Source organism: Dermacentor silvarum, chromosome 9, assembly GCF_013339745.2.
Source record: "Dermacentor silvarum isolate Dsil-2018 chromosome 9, BIME_Dsil_1.4, whole genome shotgun sequence".
Taxonomy (NCBI): domain Eukaryota; kingdom Metazoa; phylum Arthropoda; class Arachnida; order Ixodida; family Ixodidae; genus Dermacentor; species Dermacentor silvarum.
In genome coordinates, this window is record NC_051162.1 from 103,578,450 (window position 1) to 103,597,941 (window position 19,492).

The following is a 19,492-nucleotide window of genomic DNA, read 5'->3' on the forward strand; positions in this document are numbered from 1 at the left end:
CGCTCTACCATCTGAGCTAACCAGGCGGCTAGCAGATGGCAAGGTGAAGTCGAATTTGTCAACAACTCCAAACAAAGGCAAGCGTTTGACGTAATAGTTCAGCGGAAACCCGCTCGTTGGAGAGAAGCAATTAAAGGGAAAATGAGACATCCACCCAAATGTAGCAGTTGCTACAAAGGAAAACCATATGGGTTCCTCGAAAGAAAAGCCTCGCAGTTGAAGAAAAATTCCTCCTGGTCCGGGACTGGAACCGGGGAACACCGCCTTTCCGCACCGCCTTTCCGGGGCAGCCGCTCTACCATCTGAGCTAACCAGGCGGCTAGCAGATGGCAGGGCGAAGTCGAATTTGTCAACAACTCGAAGCAAAGGCATGCGTTTCACGTAATAGTTCAGCGGAAACCCGCTCGTTGGAGAGAAGTAATTAAAGGGAAAATGAGACATCCACCCAAATGTAGCAGTTGCTACAAAGGAAACCCATACGGGTTCCTCGAAAGAAAAGCCTCGCAGTTGAAGAAAAATTCCTCCTGGTCCGGGACTCGAACCTGAGAACACCGCCTTTCCGCACCGCCTTGCCGGGGCAGCCGCTCTACCATCTGAGCTAACCAGGCGGCTAGCAGACGGCAGGGCGAAGTCGAATTTATCAACAACTCTAAGCAAAGGCAAGTGTTTGACGTAATAGTTCAGCGGAAACCCGCTAGGTGGAGAGAAGTAATTAAAGAGAAAATGAGACATCCACCCAAATGTAGCAGTTGCTACAAAGGAAACCCATACGGATTCCTCTAAAGAAAAGCCTCGCAGTTGAAGAAAAATTCGTCCTGGCCCGGGACCCGAACCCGGGACCACCGCCTTTCCGGGGCAGCCGCTTTACCATCTGAGCTAACCAAGCGGCTAGCAGATGGCAGGGCGAAGTCGAATTTCTCAACAACTCGATGCAAAGCAAGTGTTTGACGTAATAGTTCAGCGGAAACCCGCTAGGTGGAACCGCAACCGCTCAGGAGGAATGAATGAACGCCTTGCAGGTCAGTGACAGTCGTGCAGTATTCCTGCTTTTGACAGAGGGCGATAATAAGTAACGATGATAACGTAGAACGTTATGCAAGAATGCATAATCCTGGCTTTAAACTTTGTGTTCCGTAACAACTTGCTTTTGTACATATTAAAACACATGTTGCTCGACTGTTACTTGTTTCTCGCAGTACTCGCGACAGCACGAGCTTGTTTGAGGGGAGTGCTTTCGAGGGTCCTACACACCTGCACAGGTGTGCTGGTGGAGAATGCGTAGACTTTTTACGTAGCGCCGGGAGTCGAGATCGCAAATCCGTCTGAGAATCCACGAACTCAAAGGAGAGAAAAACAAGTAGAAGCGAGCGATGAAGGTGATCGTTTTAAATAGACGCAATAACTGGGCAGCGGCAGGTAGCTACTGTTGGTGAGAACAGGTCGGTTGGCTGGACTGATAAAGCATCTTTCTTTTCATAAAAGCAGGTAAAAGCAGTGAATTCGAACGCACGGTCGAATTTCCGAAGTTCATTATAAACTTCTTTCAGCATGACGTCGGCAACGGCAATGCGATGACACATCGCGATTACATTTTTCGGTTTAGGATCGCTGCGGAGCACGTGCGCCCGAGTGGCCCGGTTGCGCGCAGCTCGGCAGGGTTTCGTGAAAATGAAAAGAAGAGATGAGAATCTGCCACGACAAGATGGCGGAGTAACGCCAACTTCCGGCGTCACTTGACTTCACAAAGAGTGACATCAGGGCCCCTCCTCAGTTTTTTCCTTCCTCCATGGCTAAAAGCCTCCCGCTCCCGCGCAAAGCTCAGAAGATGGAACGGCCTCGCTCTCATCCATGACCAAGCTCGCACGAGCGCGGCGCTCCTGTTTAGTCAGGCGCGCTGCGAGCCACGCGGTCAGGCGGCGACCCGGCTACGGAGAGCGCTTGCGCCAAGTCGGCGGCGGCGAGTCACGTGATCCGTTGCCAAGGATACGGCGCAGTTGCGGTCAAATGAAGGTCAAATTGCTGGCGACGGCGAGACTCGGCTCGGCTAGCTTAGTAAAGCTTTCCCTTTAAAAATGCAATCGAAGCGCTCGCGCTTCAAGACGCAGGATGCAGGAAACAGCGCTGCGGCTTTTTCGAGTAAAAGTTACGGCGAGCGCGCGGCATCTCTGAGCGCTCGGAGAAAAGAGAGTGCTTACGATTCCTTCAGCGCAAGGAGGATGGGGACGGGCGAGCGTCGGGATAACGTGATAGCACGCGCTAGAGGGTCGAGGGGGGCAAGGGAAGGGCACCCATCTGCCCTCTTCCCCTAGGGTGCGCGTCTCCTCACCGCCCTTGCTGTAGCTGCGCATGGCTGTCCACACGCGGGCCACGCGCCGTACTTTGGAGGTAATCTTCGGAAAGTGCAAAGTCAAAACCCCAATGATTGGTGTCTTCACATGCATTTGATTACCGCTCGTCTAGTGTTGGTGGACGCGTAATCTCAAACTTCCCAGGCACAGTGCGAAGCTTTGGTTTGCATTGCGACAGCGAGTGATCTTTTCCTGAGCGCGCGTGACACCAATAAAGCTACGAACCTTACTTAGTGTAGTCTCTACTATCGCTATCAATGCTCCGCCTTTCTGGCGAAACTGCGAGATATCATTTTCCCGTGAAGAACATCCGTATCTTATTTAATTTTGTTTTGAATTTGAGGGCGCCATCTGATGACGGCAGCTAGCACTAAGCGCGGTCAGCTATGACATCAAGATTTATGGCGCCGCGCAATGCAGCACGCTAATCTCGCTTGCCGTGAGTCATGCCGATGCATTACCACGCCATTATGAGCCGACCTTCTTTTCATTTGTTTATACGTGTTACTGACGAGATAATATCCACGAGGAATGTACTGGGAATATGTGAAATTCATTTTGCTGCTGAAACATTAAAACCTCGAATTAACAAAATTTGCGACTTCACGATTTTTTTTTCGCTGGAAATACAGCTTCATTATGTCGAGGTTCGACGGTTTACGAGAAAACATAATTTTGTTCCATGGAAACTCCAAGACCAAGCCCTTTTCCTGCGGCCGTTTGGGGTCCATCTTCATTCGTCCTCATTCATGTAGGCCCTCCGTCTGGCGCAAGTGAGTTATTGAACTAATTGAATATCTCAAGGTAAACGGTGTCAAGATTCCTAAAGTGGACTTACACAAAACCTACAAAAAGGATAGCATCGGATTGTAATTCGAATATACGAGAAAACATAATTCTGTTACGTGGAAACTCACACACAAACCACTTTTCCAGCTGCCGCTTTTTGGGTGAGCACGCCACGAAAATCCCGACCAACTATACTCCGTTTCATACATCAGGTGCAACGCTGTGGAAGATACGCAAGAAGTACGTTCACCCAAACTTATCACTCCGCTCATTCCGTCTATGCTTCGCTGCGCACCAGCGGAATTTACTCGCGTGAGCTTGCACGTGAGGCTGCCACGACAGGCTGCAAATAAAGATCAAAGAAAAGCAAATTGATCTAAAACAACGTGTTAGCAGCCGCATGAGTGCATTGTTCGGTTCTAAGAGTAAATTCATTTTTTTCGTTCAGAACTGAGCTTATATAAAGGAAATTTTCACAAACATCGATCAATAAACAACAAACTATTTTTAAAGGCGAACCCAGGTATTGCAAAAAGTATCTCTAGCTTCCATAGCGTTGTACGTCATGTATGAAACGGAGTGCAGAGGCTAACAGCTTCGTTTTAAAAAATGGTGCAAAGTTTTTCCCAAGGTACTCACAGGTGTCCGATTTCGTGAGCTACGCTTGTCGCACCTGTATACTTTTCACCGGTGTCCATAGCAAGGACGATATTGATTGGACTGCAAACCCCTCCTGTATTCGTGATTCCTGTTTTGGAAACGTGCAAATAAATAAGCCGATGTTGGCTTCGATGAGAGCATTTGATAAGCATATTATCTCACAAAGATTGTAGAGCATGCTGCCGTTCACAGCTTATCACTACTTATGAATAATTTATTAAGACAACGTAACATTACATTCGCAATATTTCTTTTTTTATAACAATAGCAAAGACATGTTTAATTATTGGAAGTGAGTACTGTCGTTTCCGTGGCCTACAAAGGACGATAAGCAAGGTGTAAGACAGGGACGAATAGTAATACTATTAGCCGAAATAACAAACAACCAAAATAACAGCGCTGAGGCACACAAGTGTCACGAACTATAGAACATAGTAATACTCGTAAAATACTTAATGCTTGATCCAAAATAAATCCGTAAATTAACAGAAGTGTTCAATTTAATTCGTTCGCATCGCAACAGCTAAGATTACACGAAATAATTTTTTTATTCTACACGAATAGTTTTTTTAGCCTACAGTGCCAAAAGCCCTCGTAAAATTAATAAAATAACTCCTAGGACTGCTAGAAGGGTGTAACGCGAATGTCCAAGCGTTAGCTGTAGTTTGAGACGAAGCAGCCTTGGTAGTAGCCATTGTCTAGATTGGTGAATTTGCTGGCCGAATCCGACGCCTCTCGCCTGGCTCAACGACTCGGACCACGCGGACATAGCGTGTACAAGACGGTGTGCTTCTTCTTCTCCATGGCAGCTTTGTGTGCAGGTTCGACGCGTCTATGTCGCTTTGCATCTGCTTCTGCGGTACGCAAGGTAGGACTGCTTTGGCGCGCTAGGTGTTTCCACACCTCACGTCGGGCTCGCTCTTTAGCCCGGGAGTCATAGAGTGCTGCTTTTTTCCCGTGATATTACACGATAGTGTGGCCGCAATGGGTTTAATTTGTTGGTTGGTTTGCCTTTAAGAAAAGCTAACACCCACTATGCGAGACTGGTTTTCTCCAGCGTTGATGCGCGGAAGGCAAGATCATCTGGTGGTATTCAAGGTAACCGTAATGCTGCGTTACCACGACCTTGCGTAAGTGTTTTCGGTCACCAGTACCGAACTGTCCTCTCTCATTGGTGTAAGGGCACCCTTCAACTGATGCAAACGCGTTTTTGCACGCTGAAAACGTGTGCAGCGAAAGTCTCCGTCTGTGAACGACGCCAAAAGCGCGAAGAAAAGCGCGAACAAAAGCTAGCGCCTTAAAACAAACTGCTTAATGTGCTGTTGTGAGTATTCTTTCAAATAAGTAGTAATATCGCTTAGCCCGAGGAATGTCGAGTATCCAATGTGGAAACTGAATTGACAAACATGTAACTTGTACTTTTGGCGATAGCTGTTACGTCTCTAATGTATGCATTTTTTTCTGTTACTAACACTGAAATATTGGATTTTTCTTTATCAGAGTATGTGAGTGACAAAAGGCATAAAAATATACCATACCATACAATGGAACCCACGTGCCATCAGATTTCACGGTTTCCATGTTTTGGCTGAAATTATAATTAACAACTAAATAAGACTTCGACCATTGTTTAACTGAAGCTGAATTCACGTGCCCCTGATAAGCAGAAAGTTTCTGCAACATATCTATTATATATAAAATGTACTCTTTTAATCAAAGGTATCACGGAATTAGTAAAGGCGGCCCTAGATTCCTGTGAAAATATTATATACACATTGCTGTATTGTATTTAGCCCCCAGCCATGAAGGCGGAATCAATCTTCAGTTTTGCATCACTGGCATCAACGTTCATGACCTACAATGAGTAAACTTAAAGCTAAGCCGTCTACGTGTACACATAGATGGTTTTGTGTCGGTTAGATGGTGGGTCGCTCGCCTGATATAAAAAATTCAGCCGGTTTACACAGCCCATAACAGATATAACACTTGTCTTCTGCGTAACAAAGCGACAGACAGGATTACTAGGCATTAAAGTTTCTCGTTATAGGCACATATAACGGGCACCTAAACGCCTGTCTTATTCACGATAGGACCGAAATTGCCACTTTAAATAGTGTGAGAGGAATGACAAGTTTTATCCATTCAACGTGATCAGCCTATTTTTATAGTAAGAAAACTCATGCAGCGTTCAATATTGAGGCCTAATACGGAGCTACCAATTATGCAGGCCACAATTACAAAATTCATGCATTGATTCGAAAACGCGTCAGCTACTCAGCCTTAAAACGCTCACTTTTAGAATTTCTAACTTGGCATTAAAAAAATTTTATACTCGTCACATCCGATACGAGTAGCTTCAAACGCTTGTTCTTCAACTTTCTCCCTTTTACCTCCATGCACGAGAAGAGGTACAACAATAAGGAGCTTCGCGCTTCCGCATAGTAAACAACGAATACCCCAGGCTTGTGGGCTTGTCTAGGTCGGTTACTGAACACCCTCCTTTCGTATATCGTGGGGCCTTGGGTGGGTATATCGTGGCTTCCGCTGTTTCTCGACAGGCACTGTCTTCGCCCACAATTTTCTGATAGTTCTAGCACGTTCTCGCTTTCACGAAGTTCAACCTATTTAGAGGCTTCCACTCTCACTTTTGAATTCAGCTGATCCGCCACAGGTACAATGAGAAGCGCCGCAAGAAACGTGTAATTGCGCGCCTCAGCGTAAAAAGTAAGGTCTTTCTGCAGACCGTGGGGCGAACGCTAACAATTTCTCCATTTTTGTTTGGCGGCCGTCATAATCCACGTGCGACAATCTGCCGCTGGCATGTGCACTTCTTTGGGCACGACTTTTCGAAGTGCATTGTAGCCCCAATGATGTGATAGCACTATGCGCCTTGACCGAACACGACGTGTTCGGTAAACATCTGAAACACGATTTGCCCCCAGTGCTGAGCGGCATTACGTAATATTTGAAACAGCCTTCAACTGACTGCAACCAGAACGATAACTTGCTAACCGTGGGAAATTTCAGGTGGAGAAATATGAAGAAATATTAGAATTAGCCCATCGAAACGTCTTTGCTAACTAGAAGCTTCCCAGCCTGCTTCCGTTCTTTAGAACTACATTTGCGTTCTGTTGTACGCTAGGCGACTAGCGTTGCATTTATTTTGGTACGCAGAACCTCAAGTACCCCAATATCTGAGGATCTTCTTACTGTTTAGAATGTTACCGTACTAGTTCCGCCCCGCTTCCAGGCTGTTGTGTCAGTTTGAGTGCGAGCAATTTCTAACTGCATCTCCAAAGCTCCCGAATACTCTATTTCAAATGGGAGCTCAGTTTATGTATTCTCTCGGGTCGTTTCGGTCTTCTTCTTGCTCTTGTCTAATAGGCCTCGCTTAGCTCATGCGGTACTTTAGAAACTGAGGGGTCTGACAAATATTCCTCATCAGGGTTGGCTTTCTCGCTCTTGTTGACTTGTTTTATTCATTAACAGCGAAGCTGTTTAAGCTAAAGGTAGTCCGGTGGTGAACGCCCGAAATGTGGGCCTACCCTCGAGGTTGTGCGGAAAGGGTCCAAGCGCAATGGCTGTCAGGAGCAGAAGAAGATGAAGAAAAAAGAAGAAAGATGAAGAAGGCTGACGTGGCCTAGAAGGAGCGAGGTGGGAAATGGGAGAACACCGCTAGAATAAAAGAAGGAAGAAGTCCGCTAGGAGACTGGGCGAAGACAACAGCAACAAGGCGATGAACGAATGGCGTCGAGATCGAAGAGTTGAGTAGGAGGAGGACACCAGTGGCCCTGCACCAGTCGGGCTTGATCCTCCACGCCCCGCGGCGGTTGACCGTGGTCACCAGCAAAGGCTTGGTCCGAGGACAACGGCCCCGTCCTATGCTACGGGGATAACCTCACCGACGACATCGCTCGACAAGCCAGGCTGATTCTAGGGCGACAACCCTCATCAGAGAGGCCAGCATTCCACCGGGCCATGCGGAAGAAACACATCAAAGCAGTCATGTAAGCGCCACATCGCACATGACTTATTAGGACGTTTTAAGGAGGAGATATCAAACTAAGTGTAACGATTCTTGCGGTTGTGTATAGGTTTGACGTGGACTTATCGGTGTAGTACATCATGAATGTGTTTTGTGTGTCTTTGTCATGTCATGATTCATGTCTAGCGCAACGGTAACTATGACAATGGCAAATACCCCTGTGAACTAGCGTAGCTGTTTAAGTTCGAGTATGGTCCGTCGAGTGTACGCCGCAAGACCTCCGCCTGGCGAGGACGTCACCATGCGTCGCCTAACAATTCAACGATTCCCCCAGCTGTGCCGACTGCGCCGAGCCTCGCCACAGCTGCGTGAGCCGTGACGTGATCGCGCGCACCGCATCGCTTCGCCTTAGCTTTGCCGAGCCATGACGTTACCGTGCCGTGCGGAGTGGTGGCTATGGCTGCGCTGAGGCGGAGCTAAGCCGTGACGTCACTGCGCCAACCCACGGAGATATATAGCTCCGCGACGCCACCATGCCGACACAAAAGCACCGCCATCGGCACGCCGGGATATCACCGCGAAGATAGGGCGACCGAAGAAGGGCGTCACTCCCGAAGAAGAGGAAGCGCGGTGAGAAAGCCACCGCGCCGGTACTCGAGAGCGAGTGAGACGACTTCGGACCGATCCCGACTATCGCGCCGCAGAAGCGACGGCGAAATGTCGGCGATTCGCAGAAGATTCGCAGTTACGAGCCCGCGAAACCGAGCAAAAGCGTTTGAGCGTCCAGAAGCGATCACATACTTTAATGACAGAGTTTTCCGTGCTGCTTGGGCTGTTGATGATTCAGAAGTGATATTGCGCAAAACGTGGCCGAGTCTCGAAGCATAACCTTGCAATAACTTGGCTGAACCGAGATAAAGCTAGGTGGCTCCGCCAGCTTCGCTATTTGCCTAGTCTTCACACCACTAGTGTGAAGCTGCCCCTAATTTTTACAAGATTTCGGGTAGATTTAGAATTAAACTGTCAGAAGGAGTGGGCAGTGAGACACTGTATCGCTGAATGAACGACATAGCAAACTGTAAAAATCAGAGAACGCCTAGGCAGTTCTTATAAGTTATGAATGTAAAAAAAATGTCACAGTTTCGCCCTAAGGGCAATGCAATGAATGCGATAGCAACACAGGAATGTCATACGAAGTAAGGTGAGCGGCTTTGGTTGCAATATGAATTGTAGTAAACATGAGCTGATTAAGTAAGCAGGTGTGCTGCGGCGTAAGTAGACCGACATGAAGAGAGACTCGATGACCACGAGAAGGCGCGTGTGAAACGGTGGTGTTGATGAGAAGAGCTTCCCGTGGGCAGCGCGTGCGAAGGGACACACCTGTAGCGCTGCACTGCCGACCCGGGCAGCATTGCATGTGTAGCGTGCGTTGGAAAATGTGGCCCGACTATTACTAACTGATTGAACAAGCTTGGTGTTAGCGCGCACAAACAAGCATGAATAGATCCCACTGAATGACTGCAGACAACGATTGTCAAAACGCTGGCAGCAAGCGCATACGCCGCAGCAGCGGGCGAAGGTACGTGCGGTCTATCGCTTCAACGGAAACTGAGCGGCGAATGCACGGCGCATAAAGGTCAGAGCCGTGTGGAGATAAGCGACGGTGTGAGCGAGCGACGAGCGCGGTTGTTGGCAGAGTAGAAGTGCGCCCCCCCCCCCCCCCCGCTCCCTCCGGCGCTGGCTTCCCGCTTCCTTGCTTTCCTTGCGTTCGCTCTCCGTGATAGCATGCGTCCCCGCAGGCTTCCGCTCGGGCATACGGCGCGCGGCGAAGATTTTATCTATAGGGAACCTCACGGCGACGGCGACGACGACGGCGACGGCGATGGCGACGGCGATGGCAGAAATCCGGTTGAAGTGTCCATATAATTGCTATCGCAATAAAACATTAGTTTCGAATGCAGCGCCGCTGAGCGGTCCTTCGATTAGGGAACTCCTCGCGGGCAAGTGAGCACGTTAAGACGCTTGGCGCATTTTGAGTTGGCCTTACCTAGGTGCAGTTAGAACGCAGTAGAAAGCGTGCGCAGACAAGAAACACGCGCATATAACACATGCATGCGAGAGCGAGGGTGACGCGTCGTCGCTATGATGCGCTCTTCCCTCACGCAATATCTGGTGCGCGCTCGCGGCAGCAAGTGCTCTGCTCCATCGAGGCGTGCTCGTGGCGTGGCGTCGCAGCCACTGGGAACTCCGTCGAGGAGCGCTTGTGACATGGCGCTGCAGCCAGTGGGAATTTACTTGCCGTTTCGCTGATACAGAGTACAGGCGCTAGCTTTTCCGCTCAATGGCCCAGTTGAAGCTTTTGCATGAATGCTACACACAGCATGTTGTACACTATATATTAAAACACTCACAATACACAGCCGGCGTATCACTTGCCTCGTGTCGGCATCATGCGAAATCCGATTGTTTTATTTCGATAGCAATTATATGGACACACCAAAGCAGATTTCTGCCGTCGCCGTGAGGTTCCGTATGACGTCAACGGCGATGAAATCGTCGCCGCGCTCCGGACGCTGTATGTGCGAGTGAAAGGGCGCGAAAGGGCGCACTTTCACGGGGAGGGAACGCACGTCAGAGAGCAAACGCGCGTTCTGCGCCGTGCTCCCTGAAGGGCTGCAGAATTAAGCGTCTGTTTCCTCCTTTCCATATATAGAGAGCAAACGCAACTTTTTCCGTCGCGCGAAAGGCTGTGGGGAGACGGGAGGGAGGGAAGGGAGGCGACGTTTAGCTGCGGCACCAAATACGTATTTATATAAAAATGTCACAGTTTCGCCCTAAGGGCGAAGCAATGAATGCGATAGCAACACAGCAATGTCATACGAAGTAAGGTGAGCGGCTTTGGTAGCAAGAACACGCAGAACTGTTGTCGACGCCATCGGCGTTTTGCCCGCGTTAGCTCAAAATGCGTGCGGCGTTGGTGACTGTTGCTGGAGCCTCTGATATAAATAGGCACTTGGTGCCGCAGCTAAACGTCGCCTCCCTTCCCTCCCCCTCCCCCACGGCCTCTCGCGCGTCCGAAGAAGGCGCGTTTGCTCTACATATATGGTGATTGTAAAGGAGAAAAGAGACGCCTACTTCTGCAGCCCTTAAGCGAGCACGGCGCAGAACGCGCGTTTGTTCTCCGCCGTGCGTTCACTCCCCGTGAAAGACGCGCCCCTCGCGCCCTTTCACTCGCACATACAGCGTTCGGCGCGCGGCGACGATTTCATCTCTAAATGACGTCATACGGAACCTCACGGCGACGGCGACGGCGACGGCGACGGCGACGCCGACGGCGACGGCGACGCCGACGGCAGAAATCTGCTTTTGAGTGTCCATATAATTGCTATCGCAATAAAACGCCGCGCACGTTTGGTGCGAAAGCGGGCAAAACGCCGACGGAGTAGATAACAGTTCTGCGCGTTGCTGGTGCTGCTGCATGTCCAAGTTTATACAGCTGATAAAGCTACTATCCTTACTCCGTATGGCTCTCTACTAATTTGCTATCGCAATTGGTGATTCACCTTTCGGGGGAAACTGCGACAAAATTTTTTTCAAGCCGTTTCTTGCCTAGGCATCGACCGCGACGCAAGAGGAGTGCATCGCACACTTAGCCTCGCTAATCCCAGAAAAAATTTTCAAGACGACACACACCGAGAGGGGTGTACTATCGACAGACGTGGGAGCTGCCATGTGCGGCCACCTCGACGTCATCAATCTACAATATAAATGCACAGCTACCATCAAATTTCGTCAGTGGGCATGGTAGCGGCCCTCAGGTCGACATCAAGTCAGATCCGGTTGTTTTCCTAATACTCGTTAGAGGCGACTCTCAACAATTGAAGGCAATGACGTATTCTTTTTACAGCTGACATACCCTCAATGTCTCGATGTTGCTGCGCTAGAAACTATTGGCTTCCCTTTTTGCTTATGTTGTGTGGCGAAGTCAAGCCTAATCCTGTTTCGAATGTTCAACAGTTGCTTCAGGAAAGTCTAGGTCAGAAAAGCATTAGGAAGAAGGTGGATGGAAAAGTAACAGTCCCTTCCATTCTAAATTAAATGAAAACGATGACATTTAAAGAGGACAAAAAATTTGGAATCTTTTAAGGCACATATTTTAATCTTAAAGATAGATGTAGGCACAACGAACTGGTGGTGTTTGGTACCCAAGAAAAATATTTACGGTGCTCTGTTGGCTTGCGATCCAGGCCGTAAGGAAAGGCTGCCAGTTCGAATTAATGTTGTACAGAAATCTGCGCAGTGAACCGATGCAGAGTCCGGGCTGATCACTTAGTTGTATTCAGTTTATTGCCCGGAGTACAATGAGAAACTTGATTACTCAGAAAGTATAATATTAGAGCATGTACTTCGGAACCATGGCTCTCCCAACGTTTCTCTATATTTAAACATCATACCTAGTTTGCACCTCACAAGATTGTAATGTGCTTTCTATTCTGCCATAGTCAGAGAGAATGATACTTCGTCTTCTTCTCTGCCCTGTCCTTCGTTCTTCTCGTTCAAGAAGGCCGTCTTCATCCTTTTATGATCGTTACACCTCCCCCCCCCCCCCTTGAACGTCAACCCTCCTGGGTTGATAATCAGAATCAGAATCAGAATCAGTTTTTATTTTCCTCAAGGAAAAAATAAGGCACCACGTTGCCGATTGATGCCATCTCAGTCGCGTTTTGTGGTCCGCTGTACCAAATTGACTTCAAGACTCCTTGTTGGCTGGCTGTCTTGAAGGAGCTTTTGAGCCTTGCAAACCTTTTAGAACCAGCATAAAATCTCCTACATTGATGTCAGGTACCTTTGTGGAGTGAGCACGGTCGTGGTTACGCTTCATGGCGACCTTATATTTTTCGCTCTCTTCTACCTATTTCTTGCGTTCTTGGAGGGTTAGCATGTGCGACGAAGCAGGTGATCAGCTGGCAGCCACGTTGATTTCTCATGGTAAGCAAAATATAAACTGCATTCCAAAGCAGTTGTATGAGAGTGGTTATGGTGATTAACAACCGCTTCAAGAACACACCTCCAACCACCTTGGAATTCCGGATAGAGTGTGATAAACAGCTTGATATCTCTTATCGCTATCTCAGCCAACCCGTTGGCTTCAGGATGATATGGTGCAGCAAAACGAGTTGTATATTTCGTTGTAGAGTCCATTGTTTTAAACGCTCCCTTCTGAAAGTAGGGCCATTGTCAGCCACAATCACATTGACATTTTTGAACATTTCACGACTGAGTAGTGATGTGACGCTGATGGTGCCAAGCTGATATTTGTTCCCGCACAAGTAAATGAAACGGATGTGAAAGCACTCGTGGACAGCGGAGCATCAATCACTGTGCTTAACAAGAAGGAGATAGCAGAGCTAAATATAACCAAAGATTATCCTGTCTTCGTCGCTGTACCTCATTGTACCTCAGGGAATGCAACAGTTGCTCTAGCGTCGCATGTGGTCTAGGAAGAACTCCGCGCTGAGACGTCTTCGTCATCGCATGAATTATTATCGCGACTACAGAAGATTCAAATAATTTCGGGTCTGCAAGTTGCAAGAGTGGCCGTTTTTCAAAGTAGTAGTCGATAGCTGTTCCTTCTCGATGCTCGAAAAAAAAAACAGCCTTGTCCCAACATTCAACAGAATTCTGGTCAAATGCACGAACGAAACAGTTTTTCCGTTCGACCTAGGGCTCGGATGCATGGCTTGGTATCCTCAAATGGAACCCCTTCCCAATGTTTCTGTAAGAAAACGACGCATATTGTCCATGCGATCACAGTCGTCATTCCACTTGTTCTGCGAGCATGCATATTAAAAATATGAAGCCCGATCGACGGTCTCGATTGTGTATCGTAAAAAAAAATCAGGAACAACCACTTCTCGCGTTGCATGCCTTGGGGAGTTGCACGCTGTCGTTAAAACCCTCAACAGCTGTTCACTTTGTTGCATTTGCTACTGCTGCATACGCAAAAGGTGTTGCACAACTAGGCTAACTCCTTGTTCCTTGGTTGTCAATTCGTCGTGGCTACTTGATCTGTGGACCCACTGTTCAAACTCGGTCGCCTGCAGATCAACTCTGGCTTGGATTGGAAATGGATTGGAACCCATTTCTTCAAGGGTGATGTTAGCCTTGTGAGCTAGGAACGTCAGGAAGTCCGGTGTGCTGACCTGTTCTGGAAGGTCTATGGCATCGTCTCTGTCTTCCTGGCATGTATTGGCGAGCAGATCGCCGTCTTCGCGTCGGGCGATCGTGAACACCCACATAGTCCAAAACTGCGCGATTGCGCCAAAATGTAATGTTCCGCTTAGTCTGCCATAGCCATGATGATGATGATGGCCTCACACTTTGGCTCGTACCCACTCTGGAGGATTGGCCAAGAATTCGCTGCCTGAGCTTTTATGTAATGTTTTGAAGAGTTACATATGGAATTGAAAAATAAAATTTAGAGAATGATACCTCATCTTTTTGTCTGCCCTGTCCTTCTTTCTTCTCGTTCACGAAGTCCGTCTTTCTCATTTTATGTTCGTTACAAAGATGTTTAGAAGCAGCACAGCGAACATCCTGTCCATGGACTTGCATAGGTTTTGTTAGGGGGAGGGGTAATTACCCTGGGGGCTGGCCGTGTGATTTCCGCTTGGGTGATGATGTCCATGAAGACACTGTGTACTTTTGACTCTACTGCTTGACAAATATGGAAAGTTAAGGCGTCTGCGCTTAATCATGGTCGACGCCGTGTTCTTTCTGGTTCTCTGCTTTATGACGTCATTCTACTTGGACAGAAGCTCTGTCGCCAAGCCCGGCGGGACGAAAGCGGGGACGTTAAAATCACCGCGGCTTGCCCGTTAGACACTCTGGCAGTCGGGCAAGGTAGCATGACGTCAGGGATCGAATTGAACCTTGTGCTCTCTAGGAGGCGTTTCTCTTTCTCTTCCTCTGTCCCGCTTCTTCCCCCCGCCTCTAACAGCAATTCAATTACCTCATCACCTTTGTATGGCAAGTACGACCACCGACTGCCCTCAACCACAAAAATGGGCGAAAAGGGCAAAGAAAGCTATACGCTTTAAAAATAAATCGGGGACGCCAATGGCCGGCGCAGCTCGGTCTACCTGCGGACCTCTCCTTTAACTGCCCCGATCACCTCTCGTCGTTAGTGTCGCGTGCGCGTGCACGCGTCTCCCAAGCTGTCCATCTCAGTGACAAACATGTTAGAGGGCATCTATACAATGGCTCTATATGTAAAGTAGTGCTCTCTGGAAAGAGAAAGGGAACACGGAATTCGCCGCCGCTTTGTACACGCCAGAGTGCGACAGAAGAAGGGAAACAGCTTCCTGAATAGATTCCCGCTATACGTGAAGAGGACATTTCCGGCCTCCGCACGTTTTACGTGTACCTGGACTGAGCTAATATGAAGCACGCCTTCACTCACTTTGCACAAAACTGTTGGTCTTTATAAGACCTGCTCGATTTGCCAGCACCACCTGAACCAGTTCACGAAGTGCTGTACCTTGCCATTGGCTTCAGCTGTACAGCAACGGTTCCCTCTGAACCACACCGTTCGTTTCAAGACTTTGCGGGAAACTTGCAGGGCGGCTTCGTTATTTTTCTTCACCCTCCCTAGTGACAGTGGCGACTTGATGCAGACGTGCAGGTGCTAAGCAGCTGCGCAGCATACGACACAGTACACGGGTGTAAGTGCCGTTCAAACCCGGCTTAAGTGCGCCTGCTGTGTATACACAAATCAGGTTATGTTTACGGCTTAGGAGCTCACCATATATAGCTACGATTCAGGAGGACTCAACCGGACTCGGGCAGTGTGCATTAGGCGGATGCAACATAATGCCGCCTTCAAGTATGCATCTCGAAATTCGTTTCTAGTGTCGCGTTGTCCCGGCAACTGTTAAAATTGAGCGGCACAAATGCTGAACTTCGCGTGCCCCGCCGTGAACTAGATTGCAATGGCGCATTCAAATCGAACAGAACTATAGTAATGTTTTGCACAAACCTGAAACAGTACTGGATATCCCGCAGCCAACATTATTTCTCGCAGAATGTGGATCCCCACAGTGCTTGCAGCATTCATTTTTGTTTCTTACCCTATCAAAACAATGGTCATGTCCGCGCGCGGGATTTCGTTGCTTGACCAGCCATAGGCCACCAACCTCAGAACGGTGGTCTTACCGTCGACACGATTGTTCTTCGTATACTTCAAATAGTCATCGGGCCCCTGAAAAATTATCAGCCGTGAAGACAAGAACATGCCGAAGTGAAGCTACTTACCGCATAGTTTATTAAAAGAGACGTCAAATCAATCATGCCAGGAGGTTTAAGCTGTTTCAGGATCAAGTTGAGCTGGTAAAAGAATATGGAAAAATAAGTTCTCTTGACCAGTCAATTTACCAGAATAATATTTAACTTTAAGGACTCCAGCTTTTTAGTTTGCGACAGTTTGCGCGAATGCATACTGCGGCGCATCCTTCCTTTCTAAGTGATCCTCAATGAAACGACATGCTTATCCCGATATTTATCGCTGTGCCGGCACCTATTGTAAGACGATTCATAGGTAGGCACTATGCCTTCATAATTTCGACAGCAACATTTATTTCCGCTATTTTCCAGATGCACTGCGTCGAGGAACTCGTTATAATATATACTACATCTCGAATATATACTACATCGCCAATGTTAAGTTAGTGCACCTATATGTTTGTAATATTTAAATGGAGCAGTTAGCATGTACATGTTTCCCTAATTTTATTGAACAGTGTCAGGTATTTTATATCATAAGCGTAATGGATTCCGGGGAACAAAAATTGACTCCATCTTAAAAATGTTTGCGGATATGATCGACTCTCTTTTATTATGACCTTAAGAACATAACTTCTTTTTTCGCAAAACAATTCCATATACCAGTTAACACGAGTGATAGAGCGGATACCCATGGAAAAGAGTAAGAAGAAAATGCACAATTATGCCAAAGATAATGTTGGATTTAGCATCCTGTATATATGCGGATACAAAATCAAAACAAAGGTATTATTCTTATCATGACATTGCTCTCGCTGATGTGAATGTCTCCGTGCGCGGCAGACGTGATTGGGCACAGAACATTCCAGGCATCATTTTTCTTGCGGTTGAATACCAGATCATTTACGAAGACGTAAATACGAGTAAACGAGTGATAATTTCCGAATAAAGCATCAACAAGTTGTACGGCAAGAAGAAAGCCACCAGCTAAGTAAGATCGAGAAAAGTTGAAGTAGGGAGACCCAATACTCATCTTATCTGGCGGAGCGTAGCTCAAATGCCGTAAGCGCACTGCTTTTACAAACAGCTTTTTAAGTATTAGTAATACTCTAAACTACTCGTTTTGCTCATGGCCCTAGCGTTACTCATAGTTATATTTTCGTTACCACTCCACTAGCAGCCGCTGAGGCGGACTAGGTAGACGACCCCATGCATAGACAATACTACCTTCCCCATGCGTCTTACGGCTCATCATCATTTCATACATACGCACGTTCAGAGCGTTTATAATGAATACCAGAAACGGCTCAGGTACTTAATTTTAGCGATCCCTAGAACACCGGATATACGTATGTAGGGTTCTTTGATTTCGAGCAATACGCAATCATTCCCGAATCCTACATATAAACAGTGTATCTTTATTCGGCAGCATATTTCATTACTTTAGAATACCACCCTCAAAAATGTCTAAATAGGTGCTATACGCGATTTCAATTGTCATTATTTAAATATATGTCAAAATGATTTCATCACAATCGTGATCATAGATTGAATAAGCTGCGTCAGCTCATGAAACATCACTTCCCTAAAATAACTCTAAATAAGAAAACAGTCCATTTACTTAAAAATGTGCAAACCGCACGAATAAAATTCTGGCTACATACCGATGCCACAAATGATGCTGCATACTCTTGTATGTTTCGGCCTTCGTTTAACAGACGCTTCACGAGCTCGTTCTCAAAAATCAGGCATGTCTCGGCCACGAAAGCAGCTGGCGATTCCAGTGGTTCTGGGCATAAAAGTGTAGCTCATGTAATTGTTTGCGAACTATTTCCTCGCTCATCTGAAGCCCCACATACCTATTTTCACTAGCTCTTCATATTTTGCCGGTTGGTAGAGAGATGAAATCAAGTAAATGTTATGTACACGGAAATGTACCTTGGCATCGTTCAGAAAAATGATGCAGGTGCAAGCCACATCTTGGAGCCTATGAGAAGCGATGCTTTCATTAAGCAGTTAATCAAATGCTGGAAATTTGTCCCATTTCATTACTGCGTCTTTGTCATAAAGGAAACTGGCGTGCCTACTGGCTGCGCAGTGTGACAGATGCGGCAATCATTTCAAAGAGCTAGCTGGCAGTAGCACGACATGTTTCATTCTGGCCTAATGCTTAGAGCACCAGGCTGCTATGCTGGGGACAGAGGCTTGATCCTACCATCAGAGGCACGTAATTAATTTTTTTGCACGGATCAGCTACATGGCAAGACAGCAGTAGCACTCAACAGCACCCCGGAGCCATGCTAAAAAAAATTCGAGAGCTTACGCAAAGTAAGCTCATCTTTCAAAGAGGCCATCCATATTCATTGACCCATGACACAACTAACAACAACTAACGGTCATAGTGATAATGGGTGCACGCACATAGGTTAATGTACATCGATCAGCTTTCAACCAAAGTATATAATAAATCATTTATACATCTAAATATATATTTCACAGTCTTCCGTGTATTTTAGCTCCAGGAATCATCGAGAATTTTAGGTGTCGAAAAGCTTTATTTTATCGGAGAAGCTACGGCCGACATTAACCTTAAAGTTTTGTCGCTGTATTTATCTATATGCAAGCAAATCAGTAAAACAGTATGGCTCAACAAAATACAATCATTAGCGCCAATAGATGACAGTGTTTGGGGGGAATAATATTGCAAGTACGGTGCTTGCAACTTTCATATTTTATCCATTACTTAAGGTAACCGCAGCATCTATAACGGCAAACGCACCACAAACAAGCAATTCAGTGGGTCCCGCTAGCATTAATTATTAAGCCAATCCAGAAATCGTAATGGAGATTGCCGCCAGTTTCATGCAAATGAGGGGTGAAGTGCTAGCTTATGGGAGTGTGTGTGCCACCTGCATGGTGATTTGAATAAAAAACGTTTTCATCCTTGGTGCATTACCGTTCCCAAAGTTCATAACCACAATTTTTCCAGTGGAGGTGGGACCGGGCTAGTCTATAATTTAATAAAGTATTGACCAAGTTGCCGCCTTGAATATTATTACAAAATGCGCAATATATTTTAGGCTGTCGTATGATCATTATTGGTGACGTCTTTGCATTTACGCTTAGTTGTAATATTATAGAGTGTGTGAAAGTTATCATGCATCATGTTTCTTTAAAAAAGGATGAAGCACTGTACGCGAACAGAACGAAGTAAATATTTTTTTACAGCCAGGTTAACTACCCATCAGCAATTTTGTTGCTGATGGCAGTCAATTACTCATTTTTAAGTAATTACTCGTAAACTCGTAAATACCAGATATTACGTTTAAGATGTCAAGAAAAATTTGCGTAGAAAAATACCAGAAAGATGTAACTGGTATTTTGGAGGAGATAATAACTGCGTGCCTTTGTTTTCTGGCTGAATAAAAAG

At 46.9% G+C, this 19,492-nt stretch overlaps 1 protein-coding gene across 1 annotated transcript in view; it reads right to left on the reverse strand.

The window, feature by feature from the left end:
* LOC125940022 (venom metalloproteinase 1-like) overlaps positions 1-19,492 on the reverse strand; it is a 34,142-nt gene that overhangs the window by 8,093 nt on the left and 6,557 nt on the right. The window contains exons 2-6 of the mRNA XM_049655679.1: positions 17,727-17,851; positions 16,096-16,167; positions 15,912-16,042; positions 5,336-5,385; positions 3,777-3,885 (exon numbers count right to left, since the gene is read on the reverse strand). Coding sequence (XP_049511636.1) covers positions 3,777-3,885; positions 5,336-5,385; positions 15,912-16,042; positions 16,096-16,167; positions 17,727-17,851 — 487 coding nt within the window. The remainder of the gene's footprint in view (positions 1-3,776; positions 3,886-5,335; positions 5,386-15,911; positions 16,043-16,095; positions 16,168-17,726; positions 17,852-19,492) is intronic.